This window comes from Chenopodium album, chromosome 27 (assembly GCF_948465745.1).
Source record: "Chenopodium album chromosome 27, dcCheAlbu1.1, whole genome shotgun sequence".
In the NCBI taxonomy this organism is placed as follows: Eukaryota; Viridiplantae; Streptophyta; class Magnoliopsida; order Caryophyllales; family Amaranthaceae; genus Chenopodium; species Chenopodium album.
The window spans coordinates 33,678,432-33,702,740 of NC_137860.1; the positions used below are offsets into that span (position 1 = coordinate 33,678,432).

The 24,309-nt window shown below is 34.6% G+C and overlaps 4 protein-coding genes across 4 annotated transcripts; 2 read left to right on the top strand and 2 right to left on the bottom strand.

Annotated features, from left to right (window-relative positions):
• The first annotated feature begins 3,305 nt into the window (after positions 1–3,305).
• LOC145619528 (gibberellin-regulated protein 1-like) lies at positions 3,306–5,130 on the top strand. The gene is made up of 3 exons (XM_081674240.1): positions 3,306–3,478; positions 3,701–3,737; positions 4,855–5,130. Exons 1-3 carry the CDS (start codon positions 3,380–3,382, stop codon positions 5,034–5,036), a joined length of 318 nt encoding a protein of 105 aa, XP_081530366.1. The 5' UTR covers positions 3,306–3,379; the 3' UTR covers positions 5,037–5,130.
• Positions 5,131–6,009: 879 nt separating this feature from the next.
• Positions 6,010–8,262, top strand: LOC145621593 (pentatricopeptide repeat-containing protein At1g11290, chloroplastic-like). The gene has a single exon (XM_081676316.1). The coding sequence runs from the start codon at positions 6,010–6,012 to the stop codon at positions 8,203–8,205; it is 2,196 nt and encodes a 731-aa protein (XP_081532442.1). The 3' UTR covers positions 8,206–8,262.
• Positions 8,263–8,824: 562 nt separating this feature from the next.
• On the bottom strand, positions 8,825–12,597 carry LOC145620114 (protein CHROMATIN REMODELING 35-like). Its single transcript, XM_081674761.1, has 6 exons — positions 12,234–12,597; positions 12,031–12,033; positions 11,472–11,656; positions 11,162–11,320; positions 8,915–10,701; positions 8,825–8,828 (listed from the first exon to the last, which is right to left on the bottom strand). The coding sequence occupies exons 1-6, from the start codon at positions 12,595–12,597 to the stop codon at positions 8,825–8,827; spliced, it is 2,502 nt and encodes an 833-aa protein (XP_081530887.1).
• A 4,458-nt stretch (positions 12,598–17,055) lies between these two features.
• LOC145619140 (uncharacterized) lies at positions 17,056–23,510 on the bottom strand. Its single transcript, XM_081673748.1, has 6 exons — positions 22,928–23,510; positions 20,415–20,614; positions 19,194–19,334; positions 19,038–19,118; positions 17,539–17,663; positions 17,056–17,434 (listed from the first exon to the last, which is right to left on the bottom strand). The coding sequence occupies exons 1-6, from the start codon at positions 23,148–23,150 to the stop codon at positions 17,386–17,388; spliced, it is 819 nt and encodes a 272-aa protein (XP_081529874.1). The 5' UTR covers positions 23,151–23,510; the 3' UTR covers positions 17,056–17,385.
• Positions 23,511–24,309: the final 799 nt, after the last annotated feature.

Below are 24,309 nucleotides of genomic sequence, written 5' to 3' on the forward strand. Positions count from 1 at the left end.
ATTAGGAACATGTGATTGGTCCTTTTTTTTTGCAAAGGATTGATGACATGTCATGAATAATAACTACTCTATCTTTGTACTTCCCATTGCACTATCTAATTATTGTATTTGTCTTATTCTTCCCTCCTTAATTCCCGTGTAAATTTCCAAAGAGGAATGTAATTTAGGGACGGAGGGAGTACCAAAAATAAAAAAATTGTAATACAAAGTATATATAGTCCGTGGTACGTACATTAAAGTCATTTAAGGGAAAGGGTTTATACGTGATGATATTCACTCGATTTGAGTTAGTTACAACTAAATCAAATTTAGGTGATCATACTCAAATCATGGTTAGTTCATGTCATTTCAAATTTGAGCATACATCCGATTTAGTTAATTAACTTGGTTTATTTCAAATTCAACAATTAGGATCATATTTGGTTTATTTCAATTCGATTAGGATCATATTTGGTTTATTTCAAAGTCAAGTTGTATTGTAATTAATTATTTTAGTTTATTTCAAATATGATTGAGATCATAATCAAACATTAATTATTGACAACTAATTATTGTACCATTGAAAAACAATGAATTTTAATCATTTTCTCAAGTCAAGTTGTCTATTAATCAATTTTCTCAATTCGACCAGGTTGTTTTAAACTCCGTAGAATCATTGTTGATACAAAGTAGATTCTTTTATTCTAGTCAATTCAATTTTATGTATCTTTAATAATTATCCAGTTTGTGCAGTGATAACCTAAACCGATGGGAACTTTTTGCATGTCTATCTAGTATTACTGTGTAGGGATCAAATTAAACATACGTGACATAGCCACCACCTCTACAAGCAACCTAAAGCTAAGGAGAGATTTGATACAACTAGAACTTGTTCTAATTAACTTCTAATATAATGCTTAACCAATCTAGATTCCTTTCCTATAGACATGTTAAACCTTCACATGCCAATTAGCATTTGCTAATAAATTCCTAGAATGTGTAATATTATTATGAACACATTCACCTCCATATGTTTCTGAGACTTACTGGAATCACAGTAGATTTTTTTTCCTAGTAATTAAATAAAATGACGAGCATATTTTGCATGCATTCTATATACCTAGTATTTATAGTGATGTTACATATACATGGCTATTATTGCGAGGTTGTTGTGGTTCGTGTTGTAATTACACTATCAATTCATTTATTTCATCCGATTTTCTGAAAATATATACACATATATATACCAATATACTTTCTGTCTATGAATAGGATAATAATATAATATACCAAATTATACACATACTAGTGTACGTGCAATGTTAAGTTGCCGTCGGTGTTAACGTACACGATATTGAGGGTTTAACACAAACGTTATTGTAAGAATATAAAGAATTTGCAATAAAAGAACGTACAACTAACTCATTGCTTTGGTTTTAATCCTTTTTATTGCTCTTCATTTTTTAAGCTTTAGCTCGTCTTATGTGTGGCCAGTCATACTATGTGGCCACTTATAAAATAACAAAGTAACCTATATAAAACTGATCAAGTAACCCCTGTAACACCAACTAAGTAACCCTTATATATAACACTAACTGAGTAACCCCTTTGACAATGGTCAAGTAATTAACCCCTATGGTTTGATATGAGTGATAAACTAGCTAGATAGATACTAAATAAAGCTCTTTGTAATGCATATAGTTCGTATGTACCTTGTAGAAGTCTTTGTGAGGGTTGGTTATTTATAAGCTTAACCATCCCAAGGCATGCAAGTGCGAGTAAGGGTGGGACATGGGATGAGTCATGAGGCTAGGGTAGTTGTCGATATGGCATGTAGTGTAATGTACTTCCTCCGTTTTCTTTTACTTGCAACACACCTTTTAGGCACGCAGTTTTAGGAGATGATTAGTGAGAGTAAACGAGCGATTATATCAATATAATTTTTACACGAAGATTAGAATAGGGTTAAGTATCATTTGTAAAAATTATAATGAATAATTTATCCGTTTACATTACATAAACCCGACCTCAGATCAAAACACGTGTCACAAGGCTGTGTTGCAAGTAAAAAGAAACGGAGGAAGTATTATTTAGGTCGGTAAGAGCCTTTAGGCCGATAATGAACTTAAGTTTCAGGAACTCAATCTCATTATTAGACCATAATATCAATATCGGTATGGCTCACATGTAATATTACGTAGAAAACAGTGAATAAAACGCGAATTAATATGAGATAAGACGATACTATACACATACTACTATAATAAATAAACGAAGAGATCAACCAATCACTACCACTAGTTTTGCCAACTAGTGATTGTGGTCTTAATTGTTTATACAACTCATACTATCACTAATCTTTTGTGCATCAAAAATCTTTATTCATTTTGTTCGTAACACTGGAAATTTCCATTGATGTATGTCCTGGGCCTCCTGGCTAGGCTACAATACTAATTTAGACAAAGTATTTTTTGTTTCTTGTCAAAAAAAAAATTGACATATTTATAACATGTCATGCACTCATGTCTAGATATTTCCATCAAAGGCGTACTAGCTAAGGTCCAAATTAATTTTGGGGGGGTGGAATTTATCTTGTAGCTAAATTCATAAAAGTGTACGTATAAGTAGATAAGGACTCGATGATGATGAGACTACCAATAGATCTTTCATTTTTGGACCATATATACTTGTATGTAAACTAATTTAGGCTAGATATATAGGTTGCTATATTGAATTGCTCACTCGTAGACCAAATCAATAGCTAGCTAATTAGCCAGCTTATCAGCGTATCAACAACACCTTTCTAAAAAGAGTAAGGTTAAATGGCTAACAATAATAAAGAGTAATGAAAAAGTGTTTAAAAGCGAATATACTCTCTTTCAATCAATTTCACTACAATATTTACTACTCAAAATTATACATTCTTGCATCATGTATGTCATTGGCACAAAATGCTTCATTTATCTAATTAAGGGATAAAAAAAGTTTTTATGGTCATTGCAGTAGATTTGGTGATTGTAATCATGGTAAAATCAATTATGCTAGATGTAACATGGGACTAAATGTGTATGTAGCCCGCACGCAAAATAGTTATAGATAGACTAATTGTAACGGATGTCTTGTGTCTTGTTCACAGTTGTAAAAAATAAAATAAAATAAAAATGTGTGTTGGTACATGCATGTTTGATGCTTGGTATTTTTACAAGTCAAATCTACTTGTAAAATTGTAAAATTTACAACCAACATCGTCACATTACAACATGGCCATAATTACCCTCCAACCATCCTCCTATAAATAGACACCACTCTTCTACTCTCATTAGTCACTCACAACTCACATATCCATTCTTCCTCCTCTATTTATTATTACAAGCAATTCTTCTGCTTTACATTATTAAAAATGGCTTTTTCCAAAGCTTTAATTGCTTCTCTACTTCTTTCTCTCATTGTTGTTCAGCTTGTTCATGCATTTGAACCAGAAACAACCTCAAATCAAATGGTATGTTCTATACTTTTCATTTTTTCAATGATATCATGTAATTAATTAGTTGCCAATTAAATTAGTAAAATTAATTTTCTCAATCTTATTAATTACGTGGTTATATTAATACAAAATTTTATGCACTTTATATGTTTTTTTTTTTTTTTTTTTTTTTTTTTTTTTTTTTTTTTTTTTTTTTTTTTTGCTTTTTTGACATAAGATGCACTTTATATGTTGCAGACTAGCAACACTGGAAATGTCTCTGAAAGTAAAGTGGGTGAGTTCCTCTAACCTAATCTACATGAAAAGCTCCCATTTTGGTTATTTTAGGCAACAATAATTACTCAAGGAAATGAAAGTCTATGTTCATTTGTTGGGAAATTTAGTAACATATACATAAAAAAATCTTTAGTGTTGTTCAAAATTTACAAATTATTTAGAAAGTGATTAGGCTATGATTTTCTGTTTTTTAATTTTTTTTTTTATTTTTTATATCCCTTTCAATATAGTTGCGTAATGATTAATGTTAATTAATATGGGTATGCCTCAAAAAAAAATAAAAAAAATTAATATGGGTATGTACTATGTAAAATGTTAACTTGTCCATAGTAGATGTAAATAGGATTATGAGGAACAACAAGCCTCAGATATAAATTTTTAATTTTTAGCTTCTTAAAAGAATTTTTTTTGACACTTAGGGCATGTTCTCTTTAGCTTAAGTTCAGTTCAGTCCAGTTCCTAATTTTCTCCTCTCATAAAATATTCAGTTCAACTCAGCTCAATTCATCTTAGCTCGATTCAGTAAATAAGTATAGGCCCTAGCTTGTTATATATTTTCCTAATCTTTGGTTGGCCATTGTTATTTTGGCCAATTGGGAGCATGATGTGCATGGTTAATTTTTTAATCATTATAATTGCATGTACTTCAAACTTTCATGCTCTAGATTTTCGCATTGTGCTTCCTACAATTGTATGTATATACACTATGTACGATATACTTTGTATATAAATATAAGTAAAGATAACACATGTTCTTTTAATTTGAACTACATTCATTTAGTTTGCATTATATGTTCTTTCGGGAATATATTAAGGTGCATTATACTCTCGGGTGCATTAACAAACTCACAATCAGACAATTCATTAGAGTTTTAAATAAAATTAAGGAGATTAGAAAATCTTTACTTAACAATGAGAAACTAATTAAGTAAGCAAATTCTCCCATTTTGCAAAATTTCACTAAAATTGCAACTTATTTTGTAAAACGTGTAATTCGATGTCAACCAATCGATCATAAATGTGACAGGAAATATTGATTTTTACTCCAACAGAATTCTGATGAAAACAATAAATAACTTTTACTGAGCATTTAGTTTTGAAAATGGTACATGCAGATTGTGGGGCAGCATGTGCAGTGAGGTGCAGCGCCACAAAGAGGCCAAACCTATGCAAGAGGGCGTGCGGAAGTTGTTGCAGCAAGTGCAATTGCGTACCACCAGGCACCTTTGGCAACTACGAAGCCTGTCCTTGTTATGCCAGCTTGACCACCAAGAATCAAATGCACAAGTGCCCTTAAGATATCCGGATCGGACTTTTGTGTTCCACTCGGAAACAATAAAGTGTTAGTTCTGAAATGATTAGGGTTGGAAATCTTATTCATGCTACTAGTACTAAAATAAATCCATTTTTTAGGCACGACCCAATTCTTATAGCTAGCTAGTGGGATGTTTAGTCATGTTAAGTGAGTTTAATTTGTATTACTAATGAAAGTTTATGTCTATTATTGTTGTACTATTTTGTATAATAGCGAAGTAGTGTTTTATAATGTACCAGACCCATTATTGTATTTTATTTGTGTCTATTTAAACTCCTTTTCAAGAGAGTCAATGCTATGTAATGTACCACTGTTTGAAAGCTACTCGGTAGTGTGGAATAAATTCATTGAGATTTACATATTTGTTTGGTGATGTGATTGATTGTTATTTTGTTGTTGGGTTAATGCCAATTTACTTTATTACTAGAAACGAATAGTTCCAACCATATTATTTTGTGTTGGAACAATTTAGGTGTAATTTAATTGATCCAATTTCTAAGTACGATTCTGACACTTTGGATCAAGTCGACTTTATCTTCTACCTACCAAAATTTACTGTGCTTAAAAACATTTAAAAACCGCCTTAGCATTATCATTGCATATTTACATTCACACATTCTATTCAATATTCGACTAATTCTTTTATCCTTAGAGTTAAGACATATGAATTCAAAAGTGAATGAAAGTTTATAAACTATCCCATCTTCATTGAGACATGATAATACAGTGCTTTACATATAAAGCTCATTTCTTAAAACAATTCATTTATGTTACCAATGTTAACTAGTTTCGTTATTAAAAACTAGAACGATACACGCTTTGGGGCAACGACTTATCATATATTACGCGGTCATAATTTAATAAATTTAATCTATTAATCAGGGTTAGACAAATCATTTACTAAAAACTTGATTTAAAGGCCAAAAAAATCATTTGTTGCACCCACAAAGCTTTAATGCTTGCTCTTAACCAACCTTGCTTAAGGCAATTGCTTCTTCTTCCCTTCCCTCCAAATTCAAAATTCTTCCAGAAAACCCAGAATTACCACCCTTTTTCTACTCTATCTTCTCTCTTAAATCTCTGCAATAAACCCCAACTTCTCAAACAATTCCATGCTAGGTTAATCCTTCATGGCCATCACCAGAATCTCTCTCTCACCTCTAATCTTATTGAATCCTATGCTAATTTGGGCCTCAATAGCCTCTGTTTTCATGTTTTTAATTCAATTTCTAACCCAAGTTGGGAAATTTACAATAGGGTACTTCAAATTCTTGCAAATGCTGGTGAATTTAAGCAAACCCTATTGTTATATGATAAAATGGTATCAAATTCTATGTACCCAGATGAATTTTCATACCCATTTGTTCTGAGGTCTTGTAAGCATGTTTTGGATGGTGATTATGGTAGTAGGGTTCATGGGCATTTGGTGAAACTTGGATTTGATGAGAATGAGGAAGTGAGGGTTGGTTTAGCTGAGTTTTATGGTGAACTTGGCGAGTTTGAGAATGCACGTCAAGTGTTTGATGAAATGCCTGTTAGAAGGTTGGATTACTGGAATTCTTCGATTGTGGAGAGTTTACAAAATGGGAATTATAGGGAGATTTTTGGGATGTTTAAGCAGATGATAAAGGAGAATATTTGGCCGAATTCATTTTGTTTGATCAATTTGTTGAGAGCTAGTACAGAACTGAACTCTTTGAAATTAGGGGTAGTAATTCATGGTCTAATTGTTGTTAGTGGCCTTAGTGAAAATTTATCTGTATGCACTGCATTGATAACTATGTACTCTAGAATAGGTAAGTTACTGAATGCGTGTTTGGTGTTTAAGATGATGCCTGAAAAGGATCGTGTCGTGTGTAATTTGATGATTTCAGCATATTTTCGGTATGGGCAACCAAGAAAATCCCTGGAGTTATTGATGAAAATGTCTAATGAAGGAATAAGAATGGACCTGTACACTGCACTTGCAGCAATACCGTCAACTGGTGAGTTGAAATCGCTTGAATGGGGGAAGCAAATCCATGCTCATGGCATCAGAAATGGCTTAAATCATCAGGTTTCAGTTCAGAATTCTTTGATAGACATGTATAGTAAATGTGATTGTGTGGGAGCTGCCAAAAAGGTTTTTGACTTGGTAATAGAGAAGACTGAGGTTTCGTGGAGTTCCATGATTAAAGGACTTGTTATTCATGAACGATATTTTGATGCCCTATGTCTATTTGCTAGAATGAAATGTGATGGATCTTTGGTTGATTCTGCTGCAATTGTGAACATCTTGCCTGCTTGTGTGAATGCTGGTGCATTGGAGCAGTTGAAGTATATTCACGGGTGCACCATCAAATATGGTCTGCTCTCTATACCTTCTGTAAATACAGAATTACTGGCAAGTTATGCTAAATGTGGGTGCATAGACATGGCGAAAAGGCTGTTTGATGAGGAAGAGATTGATAATAAGGATACGATTACTTGGAATTCGTTAATAAGTGCATATTCTAAACATGGAGAGTGGCAACAATGCTTTGATCTTTATGAGCAGATGAAACGGTCATATTTCAGACCAGATTCAATAACATTTCTTGGATTACTAACAGCTTGTGTTAATTCTGGTCATGTAAATGAAGGGTGGAAAATATTCAAGGAAATGACAGAAATCTTTGGTTTCCAACCTAGTCAAGAACACTATGCTTGTATGGTGGATCTGTTGGGTAAGGCAGGGCATATTGATAAAGCTAAAGAGCTAATAAACTTGATGCCCATCAAAGCAGATGCCCGTGTATGGGGTCCATTGTTAAGTGCTTGTAAAATGCACTCAGAGACCGCAGTTGCTGAATTGGCTGCTGAGAAACTGATTGAAATTGAACCAACAAATGCAGGGAACTATGTACTGATGTCTAACATATATGCTGCATCAGGAAAATGGGACAAAGTAGCAAAGATGAGAAGTTTTCTAAAAAATAAAGGTTTGAAGAAGACTCCTGGCTGTAGTTGGCTGGAGGTTAATGGAAAAGTGCACGAGTTCCGAGTTGCAGATAGATCTCACCCTAGATCAAATGAGATCTATTCTGCTTTGCAGTATATAGAGCTCGAAATCGAGGACATCATAAAGGCAAGCCTACCAAAGCCGTGGATTATTGAAGATATTGAACAATAGAAAAGAGTAAAAAGGCTTTCCGTAACATTAATTTATAGAACAGAATTCTTATCCAATCTCCAGGATTGATTGATTGAATTGTTTGATTCTACTCATTCTATCATTGTTCAATATGTACGCGAGTTGGGAGCAATGTAAAGAGTAAAAGTAAGTGTTTTTAACAAAACAGAAATCAAATCCAAATCAATTATCTGTTGCAATGAATGGACTTCATGCCTGTCTGTTCTTGTTATACCATTTGTTGAGCAATTGAGCATAATGTACAAAAAGACTAGCATTCCATAATGTTGCAAGGTGCAAAATGTATCATTTTTCTTAAAAGGCGCCATTTCTTGTAAAAGCGAGAATATCACATATTCTTCTTATTTTCTTGCCATTCCAAAATTTCAAATCCACAAATTAGAATTAAATTGTACATAATATACAGACCTATCTAAGTGTTGCACTTAAAGTTGCACAAAGATATTGTTAGGACGCATCTGGGAGTAGTGCTCACGGGTGATGCAAAACTTCAAAAGATAAGTCAGACGACAAAGAATCATTCTTCCCCTTTGGACAGTCAAAACATCATCTGGGAGCACATACTTTCGAGCGTACCATACAGGTTCACTACTTCAGATTACCTGCAAAAGGAAGAGAGGAAATTTTAGTTTCATTACTTGATAATATTTCTATTTCAGATAAGAAATCAAATAAATAAATCGCAAACCTTTTGTACAAAGCTTTTACATCTTTCCTAAGCTGAGGATTCTGCAAGAAAATATCACAACAGTCTTCTAAATCAATGGATTCCAGTTCTAAATCCTTCTTCTTAGAAAATTCATCCCACTCGAACCACATTTTTGCTATAATTTCTTTCTTAAAACAAGTTCTGTGGTCATCCTCTTCAGGAGAATCAGCTGCAACCAGTCTATAAGTAAACACTTTTTTCAGTTGCCCTGGCCTAAATGCCCGGCATACTGCTTGCCAAGAGACAGAAGGGTTTGGATGAACATCAAGTATCAAAATACGTGATGCTCCGACAAGTGATATTCCTTCCCCACATGCTTTAATCGATCCAAAAAACACTCTAGCATTAGGTGAGCTGTTAAACTGTTCCATGGACCATTCACGGTGTTCTGGTGTTGTTTCACCTGTTATCATGAATAATTCCTTGTTGATAGCCCAACCTTTGTGATGCACTGCTAACCGCTCTAAAAACTTCAAAGGCAGGAGATACTGACTGAAAACTAGCAACTTTTCTTTTGCAATTTCACATAAACGTAGCATATTGAGGAAGAACATGGCTTTCACCCCATCAATAAGATTCATTTTCGTGATCATTTGATCCAGTTTCTCATCACTCATAATCCGGTTTTCTTGATTGCTTTCGTTACTGCTCCCAGAGAACTGCTTCAGCTGGGGATGCAAATATACTGCACTTCCCAAAGAACTACTTCTAAACTTTCTTTCCTTCAATTTCTTCATCATATCAACTTCAAACTTTTGCTTCGGGCTAAGATTAAGCAAGACCGTAAAGTCTATGAGTCCTGGTAACTCATCAAAAGAGTCACCTTTATAATAGTGAAGAACTTGGCTTGTCATCTCACGCAAATCTTTTATGATCCCAAGTTTTCTTTGTTCATTGTCATCATCAGTCAGTGTATTTTCCACTAATTCATAAAAAGCAGCATCCCCTGCTCCTGCCAACTGTTTTCTGACCCCAGAAATCTTAACTTTGCTCATAATACGCCTTACTATTACACGATTACGCTCTAACTTCAGAAATTTAGGCTGAACAAGGTTCAGAATGTTGAAGACTTCTATTACATGATTCTGATATAGGGTTCCAGAAAGCACAACTTTCCAAGGTGTCTGAACTTGGGTTAGTGAGTGCAGCGTGTCAGTATTCTTATTCCTTGGTGTGTGGCCTTCGTCCAATATCATAACTGTTGGAGCTCTCACTAATATTTCTTTACAGGCAGCCTTTTCATTGCTAGTAACGTCACTGGTCACAATGGAAGAGAATTGCTTGTACCCTAAAAAAAGAATGCTCTTCTGCTCAGCCCATTGCTTCAAGACATTCAGCTGCTGTGAACGACTGGCTGCCTTCACCGAGTAGAAATCAAGTAAGGGAATATCATCGAGTTTCCACCTCTGAAATTCTTTTTTCCATGTTCCCAAAATTCCTTTTGGGAGGATTACTAATGGTCTAGCAGAAGGGTACTTAGCGAGATAGCTTTGCATGAAACATATGATCATAAATGTTTTTCCGGAGCCAGGAGCATGGGCCAAAATGCAACCATGTGGATTCTCAGTCACCAAATTTCTAAGCAGGAAATTAAAGCCCTCAATCTGATGGGGTTTCATCTGTTTAATGTGCTCTGCGTGAGCTATAACTTCAAGTACACTTTGATCCATGCTCAGCAGGTTACACCAGTCAGGAAAACTGTCAACTGGCTTGTTATCTTCAGTTTTATGGGATTCATTTTGGTAACTAGACTTCGTCCTTGTTCTCTGTATCAAGAAGAGAACTTAGATCAGATAGTACTAGTTTGCAAAGATGTAGCGGAAGAAAAGGATCTGATGCACAAGAAATAGTTTTTCACATTGATGGTAATTTCGAAATTAGTCAAGGCAAGCACAAGAAATGGCCTTTCACCACTAGCCAAAAAATACAAGATTCACTGAAGGTCATAATAGTAACCAAAATCCTACACTATATATACTAGAAGAAGGGTGCATCTTGGTCAACCAAAATATCAAGTCACAAATAAAATTTTCATGACCATGCAAGATTGCAAACAAAGAGAAAATAAGTAGAACAATGGAAGTGTGCATCTGACTAAAAATAACAGGTTTTGCACCTAAAGTCAAGCTCAAATGCTCACACATATGTTAACTCTCGTAAAACTCCTAATCAGAATTACCAACATACATGTGTTAAAAGAAGAAACATGAAGAACTTAGTCTTTACCTTTGGATAGAGAAACTCAAACATATCTTGTATTCCCTTTTGCACAAGTCCACAAACTCGGCAAACATAGCCAATATCATCCTTTAAGATATAAGAATGATCACAGTCATCTTCATCTTCCTTATTTTCTTCATCGAGAAACTGATTCTCAGGAAATTCCTAGAAACATAAAAAACCAATGGGAATCATAGACTATAACTACGTCTATAAATGGTACTATGCTATTATCTAGAATGGTATTAATCCCATACACTTGATACTCAGTGTTAAAAGCTCAATCAGTAAAATACTTAACAACAGCACAAGATACCTTACAAGATTCCATTGCAAATTCCATCTCCTTCCATATGTTGGCAACATTCTCATCTTCAGAGTCATTTTCAGAAACGTCTTGAGTTGCAGTATCCTCTTCAACCCCTATGTAGCTTCCTTTATTGATTTCAGGAGAGGTATGATTTACTAAGTCCTCAGAGTTTTCACAGGGTGTAATCGCCCCTAAACAACCGAGGGGAATTTAAATGAAATACATTAATTAAATCCTTGTAGAAGCCCAAAGAAACCAACACGAAATATGTTTATGCAATGTATGTTGAACTCTTGAGAGTTGAGTAAAAATTTCACTATTTTTTGCTAAGATGTTTACCATTTCGGTTCCTGTCTACCTGCAAAACTTCTTTTAGATACTCAATATTTTAGAACCAGCCAAACCTGGTTCTTATGTGCCAACTTGTTGACAGTCTTGACACTAAGGGACAAGTCCGGAACCTTGTTTGCTAACACTTATAAAAGGGACTTAAATGCAGTGCATCAACAGAACTAAGCACTTCACAAGATGCATAAGTCCTAGGCCTTGTGACCTTTACAATAACCTTCTATGATAAAAAAATAAAGTACAAAAACAATTTAGAAAAAGGAGATGATCTGAAGTCATGAAAAATTGAAGCAAGGTGTATATGCATCACAGCACTTCAGCACAACCTTAACAAGACAGGAACATTTCAAAAGAAATTCTACCTGCAATAATTGCATATTCAGCAAAATGAATGTAATTTGCTTGAAATAGATTTCCTACCTCCATCTACTTGTACTTCTCCCGTGTTTGAATCGATTTTGTCAATGAACATTGGATAATTAATTTGCTGACTACATCCAATGCTGGAGTCTGTAGGAGGATGCCAATCCACCCTTTTTTCGCGTAGAGCTAACATTCTCAGAAGTCTGGCATGTTTTTGCATTAGTGCATTTGGATCACTGAATTCAGCATCTCCATGATTGACAACTGCTTTTATTTGACTCAATAAGGACAACCTTGCAGGTTGCATCTGCTTCATCTTTTTTTGACGAATTATTTTCGCTCTCATAATTCGAACAGTCTTGTGAAATTGTGACTTTAAGACTTTGTATTCACTATTGTCACAATTCATCCTGTTATGCATAGTTTATCGCTTACCAGAAACCTAGTAACATGTGAGAATGATCTTCAGTAAGTCATACAAGTATCATACTTCGTACTTCATAATACATTTTTAAGGATTAGCCACATTTCTTGATTTCTATTTTAGTCATCCTAAAGTAAATATGATGTACAATAATATGATGGAAATGTAAATACAAAGTGTTAGCAATCTTAACATAGTGATTAGTGAATGATGATTAAAAATAAGCAATACATTGTTTCAAATCCTTAAAAATGTCATATAAATCAAAATGTGGCACATAAGACATAAGATAACATATATATACTGAACTACTGAACTACTCAACTCTCCTACAGGCAATCAATTGGACAAGATACATTGATTCCAAGTTACCAAGTAAAAAAATTAAGGGTTAGCCACCTTCGCATTGAAATTGACTATCATCATATTAAAATAATTATATATATGAGACTACGAGACAACTTTCTCCCCTCTCTAATTAGTAATTCTTACGAACAACCATCCCATATCGATAAAAAAGGTTTTTACCACTTCCAAGGATCACGAGAAGCATAATTTTAAACATTCAACCAAACAACTACGGAACTACTCATACTTACCAACTCACACTAGTACATGATGTACACAATACATGTAATACCAACCAACCACAGCAACAAGGTTACAACTTACAACATATAATCTTATATTCATGACATTGTCGAGGACGATAATTTAGGTGAAACCCTTAGTAAAAATTTAGTAACTTTATAATTTTCAATGCGTATTAACAAAAATTTATAGACCCCATCATTCCATGAAGCCAAATTTCAGCAAACCCTCAATGTGAGTTGAGTTTTTTTTTTTTTAAAAAAAAAAATTGATTCTTTGAACACCCATTTAAGTTTATCTGCTAATAATGCATCTAAAGGTACAATTTTTTAACAAATTAGCGAAATTTGTTGGGTAGAATTGCTGAAAAAGTTACAGAAAAAGAGAGAAATTAGAAATCTTCACTCACCAATAGAAATTGCGTCAAAAATTAACCAAATGCTTGTAGTTTTCGAGATGATTATAACTTTTAATTGGAGATTAAAAGTTTACAAAAATATGGAAATTGAATTTAGGAAGAAATTCTCGAGGAAGCCAAGAAAAAAATTCAAAAGAACATCAGTCGACGACTTTGCTTCTGATGTTATACGTCTTACATCACCACATTTTATATAACTATAGTACTATGGACTTACTGAAATACTGTACATAGTTTGATTATCGTAATTGATTCATTTCACACCTTTATTGTCAACATAATATTCAAAGACTGGTCAATTTTGGAAAAAAAAAAAATTCTCATATTTTTTTCTCAGAATTTCCGAATTTAAATCTTTGTTGCAATTAAAAAAAAACGGTGGAGTATGACTGTATGAAATTGGCTCGAGTTAATCGATGAAAATAGACTAAAATAATAGGGAAAAGAAATATTTTTTTTTTGGTGAAAATAGGGAAAAGAAATATGCAGTAAATAAACATTTATGTCGATAAATTCCCAATTTTATACTAAAAAAAGAAGGGATATTAAAGGCTTATATACAACCCTTAGGGCTGAATATAGCATTACCCAAAATAATACAGTATCACAACTAGTTACCAAAAATTTTGTTCAATTTCTCGGTATGTAGATTATTGGATGTCAACCTCATGTTCCAATGTTTAATTTATAAATTCAATTATATAACATTCTTATACTCCGTATTTTAAAAGATGGGACAATATTTTAGACACGAAACAATTCTTAAGGAAAAAAGAGAATTAGTGAGTAGTCCATAAATTCACATCCTTTTTAATGCAGAGAATGAGGGATAGCTAAGCCAGTTAGACGGTTGAGACCATATGAGTACATCTCAGGGTCATATAATTAAATGTCGTTTGAAACATATATGATCGTCATACGTTGTCATAAACGTTCGTGATAGGCTTGAGTTTACAAAATCACTGCAAGTTGTGAACGGGTAAGATGATTGTTTAAGGGCATATTGGACGGTATCACCAACCCAATTGGACTCCTGGAGGGTATTAGAGACCAAGGTAAACATCTCGGCAATTTTTATTTCCGGACGAAAAATGCTCAAAAAATTATGACATTGAAGGCTATATTCCACGCTTTTTGAAGAAAAATTTGAGGTTTCGGGGCCCAGTGGCGAAAAGCCTTGAAACCCTAAGGGATACATCTCGGGGTTATATAATTCCGTTTGAAACCAGATATGATTAATATATGTGGTCATAAACGTACGTGGTATGCTTGAGTTTACGAAATCACTAAAAGTTGTGAACGGGTAAAATGACCGTTTAAGGGCATATTGGATGGTTCCAACCACCCAATTTGACTACCAGAGGATATAAGTGACCGTGGTAAAACATCTCGGCATTTTTTATTTCTGGGTTAAAAAGGGTAAAAAATTACAAAATTGAAGGCTTATAATCCACTTCTTTTAGGAAATTTCGAGGTTTCGGGACCCGGTGGCAAAACGCCTTGAGACCCTAATAATGGATACATCTGCAGGTTCATATAATGTCGTTTGAAACCACATATGATCATTATGTGTTGTCATAAACGTCCGTAGTAGGCTTAAATTTATGAAATCACTGCAAGTTGTGTACGGGTAAAATGACCGTTTAAGGGCATATTGGATGCTTCCGCCGACCCAATTGGGCTCCCGGAGGCTATTAGGGACCATGGTAAACATCTTAGTAATTTTTATTACCGGGCAAAAAAAAGGTCAAAAAATTACAAAGTTGAAGACTATATATAATCCACGCTTTTTGAGAAATTTTGAGATTTCGGAATCCGGTGCGAAAAGCCTTAGGACCCTAAGGGATACATTTCGGGGTCATATAATGTCGTTTGAAACCATATATGATTATTATATGTTGTCATAAAAGTCCGTGGTAGGCTTGAGTTTACGAAATCACTGCAAGTTGTGAACGGGTAATATGACCGTTTAAGAGCATATTGGAAGGTTCCACCGACCTAATTGGACTCATGGAGGGTATTAGGGACCATGGTAAACATCTCGGCAATTTTTATTTCTGAGCGAAAGTACGTCAAAAAAATTACAAAATTAAAGGCTATAATCCACGCTTTTTGAGGAAAATTTGAGGTTTCGGGGCCCGACGGCGAAAAGCCTTGAAACCCTAAGGGAAACATCTTGGGGTTATATAATGCCGTTTGAACCATATATGATCATTATAAGTTGTCATAAACATCCGTGGTAGGCTTGAGTTTATGAAATCATTGCAAGTTGTGAACGAGTAAAATGACCGTTTAAGGGCATATTGGATGGTTTCACTAGCCCAATTAGACTCCGGGAGGATATAACGGACCATGGTAAACATCTCGGCAATTTTTATTTCCGGACAAAAAAGGGGTCAAAAAATTACAAAATTGAAGGCTAATCCACGCTTTTTGAATAAAATTTGAGGTTTTGGGGCCCGGTGGCGAAAAACCTTGAAACCTTAAGGGATACATCTCAGGGTTATATAATGGCGTTTGAAACCATATATGATCATTATATGTTGTCATAAACATCCGTGGTAGGCTTGAGTTTACGAAATCACTACAAGTTGTGAACGGGTAAAATGACCGTTTAAGGGCATACTAGATGGTTTCACCAGCCCAATTCGACTCCCAGAGGATATTAGGGACCATGGTAAACATCTCGGCAATTTTTATTTCTGGGCGAAAAAAGGTCAAAAAATTACAAAATTGAAGGCTAAAATCCACGCTTTTTGAGGAAAATTTGAGGTTTCGGGGCCCGGTGGCGAAAAGCCTTGAAACCTTAGGGATACATCTAGGAAAATTTGAGGTTTCAGGGCCCGTTGGCGAAAAGTCTTGAAACCTTAATGGATACATCTCAGGGTTATATAATGCCGTTTGAAACCCTAATTGATCATTTTATGTTGTCCTAAACGTCCGTAGTAGGCTTGAGTTTACAAAATCACTGCAAGTTGTGAACGGGTAAAATGACCGTTTAAGGACATATTGGATGGTTCCACCAGCTCAATTTGACTCCCGGAAGATATTAGGGACCTTGGTAAACATCTCGGCAATTTTTATTTCCAGGCAAAAAAAGGTCAAAAAAATTACAAAATTAAAGGATATAATCCATGCTTTTTGATGAAATTTTAAGATTTCGGGCCCAGTGGCGAAAAGCCTTGAGATTTAGACCTTCCCTCCCGGATCTAGGTAAATCTAAAGATCGATTCTCATCACGCCCATTCTTGTGACTCTTTAAACATCCAAAAAAAAATATCCCTTTCGAATGGAGTAAAAAAAAAAAATATCAAGCAAAAAAAAATATCACGAGTTTCACAATAGATGATGTAACTGATACTTCAACGATTCATAACTCACCAATCACAGGGTAAAAAGTCTACTCTAAATAATTTGCGAGGAGAAAGACAAGAATCCCCAAAAGGTGAAAAATGAGCTATATCATATCCATGAAATACAGGCACAAGCACATAAAATACAAGTGATGAGAAACAGGGTTTAAATTGCTCCAGATACTCAATAAACTATGTTTCGAGTTTCTGAAGCTGTAAAATTAATGTATTCTTCCAGATAAATAACGTATGATTCAACACTAATCCAATGTTCCCCTTTCACCTCTAACTTTTACACAACCCTAACTGGATTGGGCTCATGATAGCCCATATGGAGTGCAAAGACGGTTAAATAAGCAAAATTAAACCACCATTGAGCTTGCAAAACCATTTTCATCGGTGCAGCCTCCTATAAACTGTAGTCTACACAACTCCCGAGGGAAGACGTAGGACAAGTTGCCCGCCAAAGATGCTGTAAGACAGTAAGAGTCGTAACAATGAAGAAGTCATGATATGTTTAACAAAAGCAGTTAGTCAAATAAAAGCAACGAATAAGACAGGCACAAGAATGGCGACCTTTGAACATAGTAATAACAGAAGTCTGCCAAAATGAAAGTTTGCACAATCTCTGAGATAAGAACAAATGATGGCCACAGTCCATATCCCAAAGCAGTTAGAAGGTGCCCACGGCTGTCCAAAACCTGGTGAAGAAAACAGTCATTGCTTGAAATATATGATCAAGAACCTTCAGAATTTATACATTGTATTGCTAGTTTGCTAAACAAATGCAGGTTTATAAGTTTTTTGATGGAAAAATGATTGCTGTTTGCAGTTCGTTCTGACATTCGCTAAGTATAACAAGAAATTGGACAGGCTGAAGGTGTAGCAGTTCCTCCACGCTACCATTTTATTGCCTTTAACTTCTAATGCTACAAGTCTATGCAGATGCAGACATACAGTGCAGGCTCCTATTGTGTCAGTGTGTCTGGATGAGGAATTGAGACGGAAGATGAGGGAGAGTGACTGGGCGTACTCTTTCAGTTGTCTGGATATGAATTGAGCAGGAAAAGGAGAATATTGTAAAGATCCATTTTCCTTTTCATTGAAATAAACAAAAACCTCTCAATGTTGGGAAAATCCATCATTCCTCCCTCATCTTCCCTTTCCTCCCTCTCCCTCTACCCCTATGCATGATTGCTAACTATACACAGTGTTAAGGTGGTTGATTGGAGTGCATACTATGGGTCAGACCAACCCCAGAAGGCAGAACTAAAAGAACCAACTCTACATAAAGGAACAACCCCAGAAGGCGGAACTAAAGGAACCAACTCTACATAAAACTCTAAGCTAGTTTGACAACTTGGATCCTAAAACCATGACCAACACAGGCTGTAAGCTTTGGAACCAGTGAACCACTGTTTCTTGTGCTTCTGTGCAGAACGGCCATTGCAGAAATATAGCGGATCCCACCTTTGTTCTCACCCTTTTTCAATTTGACCAATTTAATTGCTAACGCTTTCTTAACTAAAGTTACTATTGGACTTTCCAAATACAGAGTAGTTCAGAAATTTTGAAACAGGATGATATTATGTCAGGTTTGGAATACTTTCATGGGAACAACATAACATTATAATAAGCTGGACAGCATCAATCCCCAGACATAAATTTCCAAACTAGTCCACTAAATAACATCCACTTGGATCTTTAAAGCAAACTTAACATTGAAAGATACAGAATGAGAGGAAAGAAGGTACTTAAACAATTAGCATCAATCAGTACAAGTGATCAACAAATTTTGATATATAGGTAGCATCAGTGAAAGCTGGTTTGGACGCTATTTCAGGGCATGAATGAGTGTGATGGAAAATGATGCAAAAAGGGTACAGCAACCTACAATATCTCGATCGCACTAGGAGGTAAATACAAGGAGAGGAGCACAGTTTATTATATATTTATCATTTTCTCATTTAATTGTCTCTAATTCTCAAGAATTGGATGCAGAGGAAGAAAAGGGGAAGTTTATGTGAATTTCCTCTTTTAAGATAAATTTAAAGAGGTTCAAGTTGAAAGCAAACCTGAAGAACCCAATGGGCACAGCTCAAGAACCTTGCTACTCCAAGTGCAAATACATAATGCGCCGTAAACGGTTCAACGATCTGAAAATAAATTGAAAGAGTCAGGAATAAGAGCAACAATGAAATATTTTGGTTAACCTTTTCCGAGATACTAACCTTAGTATTTTGCATAACCCGAAGTTGAGGAAGCACCGAGGAAGCTTCTAAATATACACAGAACGCCCACGAAATTCTGTTTAAGATATTGTGCGAAGTTGATGGATGAACCAAAACTGCTAAAACAGCACATGGCACTAGCTGCAAAATATTGGATAGAGAAAATTTAAACCATTAACGGCAATTTTTAAAAAAAATGAAGAAAATGGGGCATTCATAGAACATATATATGGCAGAGCGCTAATTCAGCATAAAGTATGTGTGCGGCAGGAAAACTTAATTTACTAATAACAAGAATAGCAACTCCTAGCAAGCCCATCTTACCCAAAAAAAAAAACAAAATGTTTACAGGACATTGCCCTGTTGCACAACCGACCCGGGGGGGGGGGGGGGGGGGGGGGTTATCTTATCTTTCTATGGAATACACCACTTATATCAATAAGGTCCTTTGACTTGCAAATTTCACACACTAATCCTTGGAGCTTTCCAAACTAAAACACCAAAAACCCTTGATGGAAGAATCCAGCACATCCAAATTCCATGAACAGAAGAGTACAGGACTATCTTGACCTTCTAATATCCATTTGTTCTCATCATCACCCTTTGGTTACTAAAATAATATTATACTACCTCCATTATATTGTTTGCAACTTTGAAGATCGCACGGACTACTAGGCAAAATTTGTTTGTGACTATAAAATGGAGAGAGAAACATGAATGCATGTGATAAGGAGAGAGAGATAGAGATAAATGACAACCTAAAAGGAAAAAAAAATGTTGCTAATGATGTGTAGCATTCATTTTTGGCAAAACTTACAAAAAATATGAAGCGGAGGTAGTATAAAGGAAATATCACCGCTACTACTTGATACGTAGGATTTCAGATTGGGAATTGGGATTCTGATCTCAATTGAAACATACGAGGTCTATTCTTAATGAAAATAATAAAATAATACCAAGTTTTGGGGGGGGGGGGGGGGGGTGGGGGGGGGGGGGGGGGGGTGGGGGCAAGGGTGGTTCTAATGAAGTGGGAATTGGAAATATTGCCATTAAAAAGGAAAAGAGTATTAGTTAAGGGTATCAAGTAATGTTGTAATTATTCTCAATATGTTCCCATCCCAACCCAAATAATAAGATAATGATAAGAGTAATAATTTAAAGATTTCCAATCATCAGGATAATGGTGCAAACTGCAAAGAATGTCAGAGTACTTTCACTCACCACATAATATAGAGCAAAGTTGTCCTTGTCCTCCATATATGTTGACCTCAAGTTAAATCGAATCATATAGATGACCCACAATGTGAAAACCAACGTAGCTGAATCAAGCAGCGTGTGGATATCATATTCCATGACAAAACTGCAATACAGCCTAACAGCTAAAAATATAGCTGTAAGCTCCTGTGACTTAAGCGAGAGCCCTGCAAACATCCATAGTGGAAAAAATTTATTCAAAAACCAGAAAAGATGATTTCACCGCACAAGATTGTAGCTACAGCTATAGAATACAAAAATAAAAAGTCAGCATTGTCATTTGGTTTTCAAAAGAAGGGAATTCTATTACTTAGAGAAGTTATAAAAAGTTCAAATTGAAATAAATAATTCAGGGCCCGTTTGGCGCTGATTTGGTTTTCAGTTTTTGGTTTTATTTTTCCCAATAAAAAGCAAAACGCGTTTGGTAAATTCGTTTTAAAAAACAACTTTCCTCCAGTTTTCACAAAACCACAGCGGAAAACTAGAAACTCCTTTTTACTGTTTTGTCGTTTTATAAAACAAGATTAAGCAAAACCTCCTCTTTTCCATCTATGCTCACCATTCATCAGCGATGCTAGACCAATCAGACCATTACTGTAAAATTTCTCACTTCAACAGCAATTAAACGCAACCCCTATACGGTATTCGACGATCCTTCAATTTGAGGTTCTAGTTTTCAATCCTAAATCTGCATTTGTAAAATCATTTTTACAAATAATGATAAGAGATTGGTATTATTTTAAATGGGATTAAAGTTTCTAAAGCTTTGCATCACATGTTTCCATGGTGATTATTCTAATTTGTAAATGCTAATTGAAATTGTGAATAAAATTAATTATTCTTTTTATTTTCTAAATTTGATATAGGTTTTTTCAAATTTTAATTTGGTTTATGAAATCTACCATAAACACTCAAGCCTATGGCAGCGAGATAGGTGAATGAATAGTCTGATTAGTTCGCATGGGTGGGTTGATAGAGATGATGATGATGTTGTCGTGAAAATGAATAAAAGTCGGCCTGAAACTTTTTTTTTTTTTTTTTTGGTTAAGAGATGCTTTGAAGTACGAAATTACAAGAAGTTTTTATTTTGTTTTGAAAAAAATAAAAAATGAAACCAAATCAGTTTTGTGTTTTATGAAAACTAAAAACTGAAAATATCAAATGATACCAAACAAACCCTCAATAACCAGATATTTAGCTTCAACTATGACTCTTCATAGAGAGCTTTTAGCAAACAAATTATGGCCTATCGCCAAGACCAATCAAGCCTACTTCGACAATGAAGGGGTAGATGGATCATGGAGGTATTAAAGTAATACTGTGGACCTCATAAATGTAATAGACATACTCCAAAACAATGGCACTACACATTGGACAAACACACCAACATGGTATGGTCTTAATTCAAGCAAAATTTAAAAGTTCAACTAATTTGTGAATTTTCAATACAATGCAACCAAAATCTAATCTCACTCCTCTTCTAACTGGTTCTATCTTATTGGCCCAAAATCCATACTCTATTTATACATAGTTAAAGAAAAATTGTTGCCATCTATTGCCTTCATCATCCACCATCTTCATTTTTTAGAAAATTTCACTACAGATCTAAAATACACAATCGAACAAACTAGATGAAATACAAATTTCTACATACTATATCCTTAGATATCATCTTAAAGACTTAAAGGGCAATTGAGAATAATTAATCATCAACCACCTCCATTCTTGAAAAGTCACTCCCAAATCCCAATCATACACGAAGTCAAGCACCCTAATTGCAATTAGCAATACTACAGATAATTACATTCCTATCGACCACAGACAACAAGAAAGATGCATTGCCTTCATCATAAACCACCTTCATTTTCTCGAAAAAAATTTCACTACCACTCTAATCATTTAGATGTACAGTTAAAACAAACATCCAAGCAATCTTATTTCAATACAGCTTATTGCCGAGTTAAAAGTACTTTGAATTTTTCTTTTCAACATATCCCATATGTAATCAAAGGAGGGCAACTAGACTGATGAATAAATTCGAACTTGCTCCTCTCCAACTTACAACAACAACAAATGGTAGAATCTTAAACCAATCCACATCCTCTCCAAGCAACCGCCCCGACCCCCAACCCCCTCCAACAGAAGGATCCCTAAGATACACTAACAAAATTCGAGACAAAAACGCCACAAAATTCTTTCTTTACCAAAATCCATCTAATTGAGCAAAAGATAGAACACCATATGAAGCACCAAATACTTAAACTTCGATACAAATCCTCTACAATAACTCACAAACATTTTCAAAACAATTGCACAAATTAAACTACCAAACCCCCATATTAAGAACCTTTAAATCTAAACAAAAACCCAATTTGATCTTGTAATTGATGAACTATTACAGCTAATTATACAATTCAACATCAAAAAAACAAAATTAAACACAAATAATAAGCTGAAAATAAAAGCAAAAAGAAGAATACCAGCGCAAGTTTTCTCCTTTGTGAGTTTATAGATAAGAACAGCAATTCCAATAACATGAACAGCTTCAGCAGCAACAAAGAGATTATCGTGGTCACGAACAACCGCTCTCAGCAACACCAACGCCGCCATTCCGGCGACCACCGCAAGAAACGCCTTCACTTTCGGCGGTTGCCTTCTTAACCACGCCATAATCGTATGGATCGTCTTTCTCTGAGGCCTCATCTTCTCTAAATTTCTTCAAATTTGGAAACTTTTTTCAGAAATTAGGGTTTTTTTTGCCCTCTTTGCTGTTATAAATTAATCAAGATTTGATGGCTATACTGAAGTATAAAGAATCAACGAGCCTCGAATTCGGATTTTCGAAGGACGCGACCCCCAACCCACGGGGGGAGCACAGAAACAGCTTTGATTTGAGAATTGGGAAGGTGGTGGAGTAATGGAGGTGATGAGAGAGAAAATGGTGTGATTAGCTAAAGATTTTCCATAGAATTGAATATGAATATTAATGAGAAATGAGGAGAGATAAAGAAATTAGCTTACTTTTCTTCTTTTTTTTTTTTGGTGGATTTTTTGAGAGATTTGTGGAATTTATGAATGATTTTGAGTGACTTTGTTGGACTAATATATTTATTTTATATTTATCTTATTTGTAGGAAGTGAATATGAATTTATCAAATCAATCTTAAATTTATAATTGGATTTTTTTTTTTTTTTTTTGAAATATAAATAGGGTGAAAAGTGTTTTTTTTTTTTTTTTTATGTGATTTAATAAAAAGGAAAGAAAAAGTGAGTTTATAACTTTATTTTTTCTTAAATTAGATTAAAAGAGTATTGGTATCAAAATAGAAAATTAACGTAGCCTTTTGTTTATTTTGGTGAGATGCCGGGATAGTGTGTTTGTGAGGTATGAGAAAATCTCGGTTAAATTATATAAATTTTAGGAATCCTTGGTTATAGCAAGTTTTGTATTTAAAATAGAAATTTGAGTAAATATGTGTGGATCACTTACAATGATTACGGTAAGTTTCCTTAAAATTTTCAATTCAGAGGTGATGGGAAAATGTGAGAAATTAAGTGAATCAAAATCTAAATTAGGCAATATCTTTTCATATCTTATTCTAATACTAATTTTTACTTGTATGCCCACATTGAAAACCTTAAAACGGTTCACGATATAACGCACATGTTTATTTTCTTTGGAACATTATACAAATGTTACCCCCTTCTTGTTTATTGAGATTGGGTTGGACACCAGCTCAACTTCACATGTTAAAGACTTGAAATTTAGCTCCTAATTAATATTTAATTGAGGCATTAGATGGGCATGGTTTATAGTAGACGAGTAGTAGATATCTTTTGTGTGAGAAACCAACTTTTAATG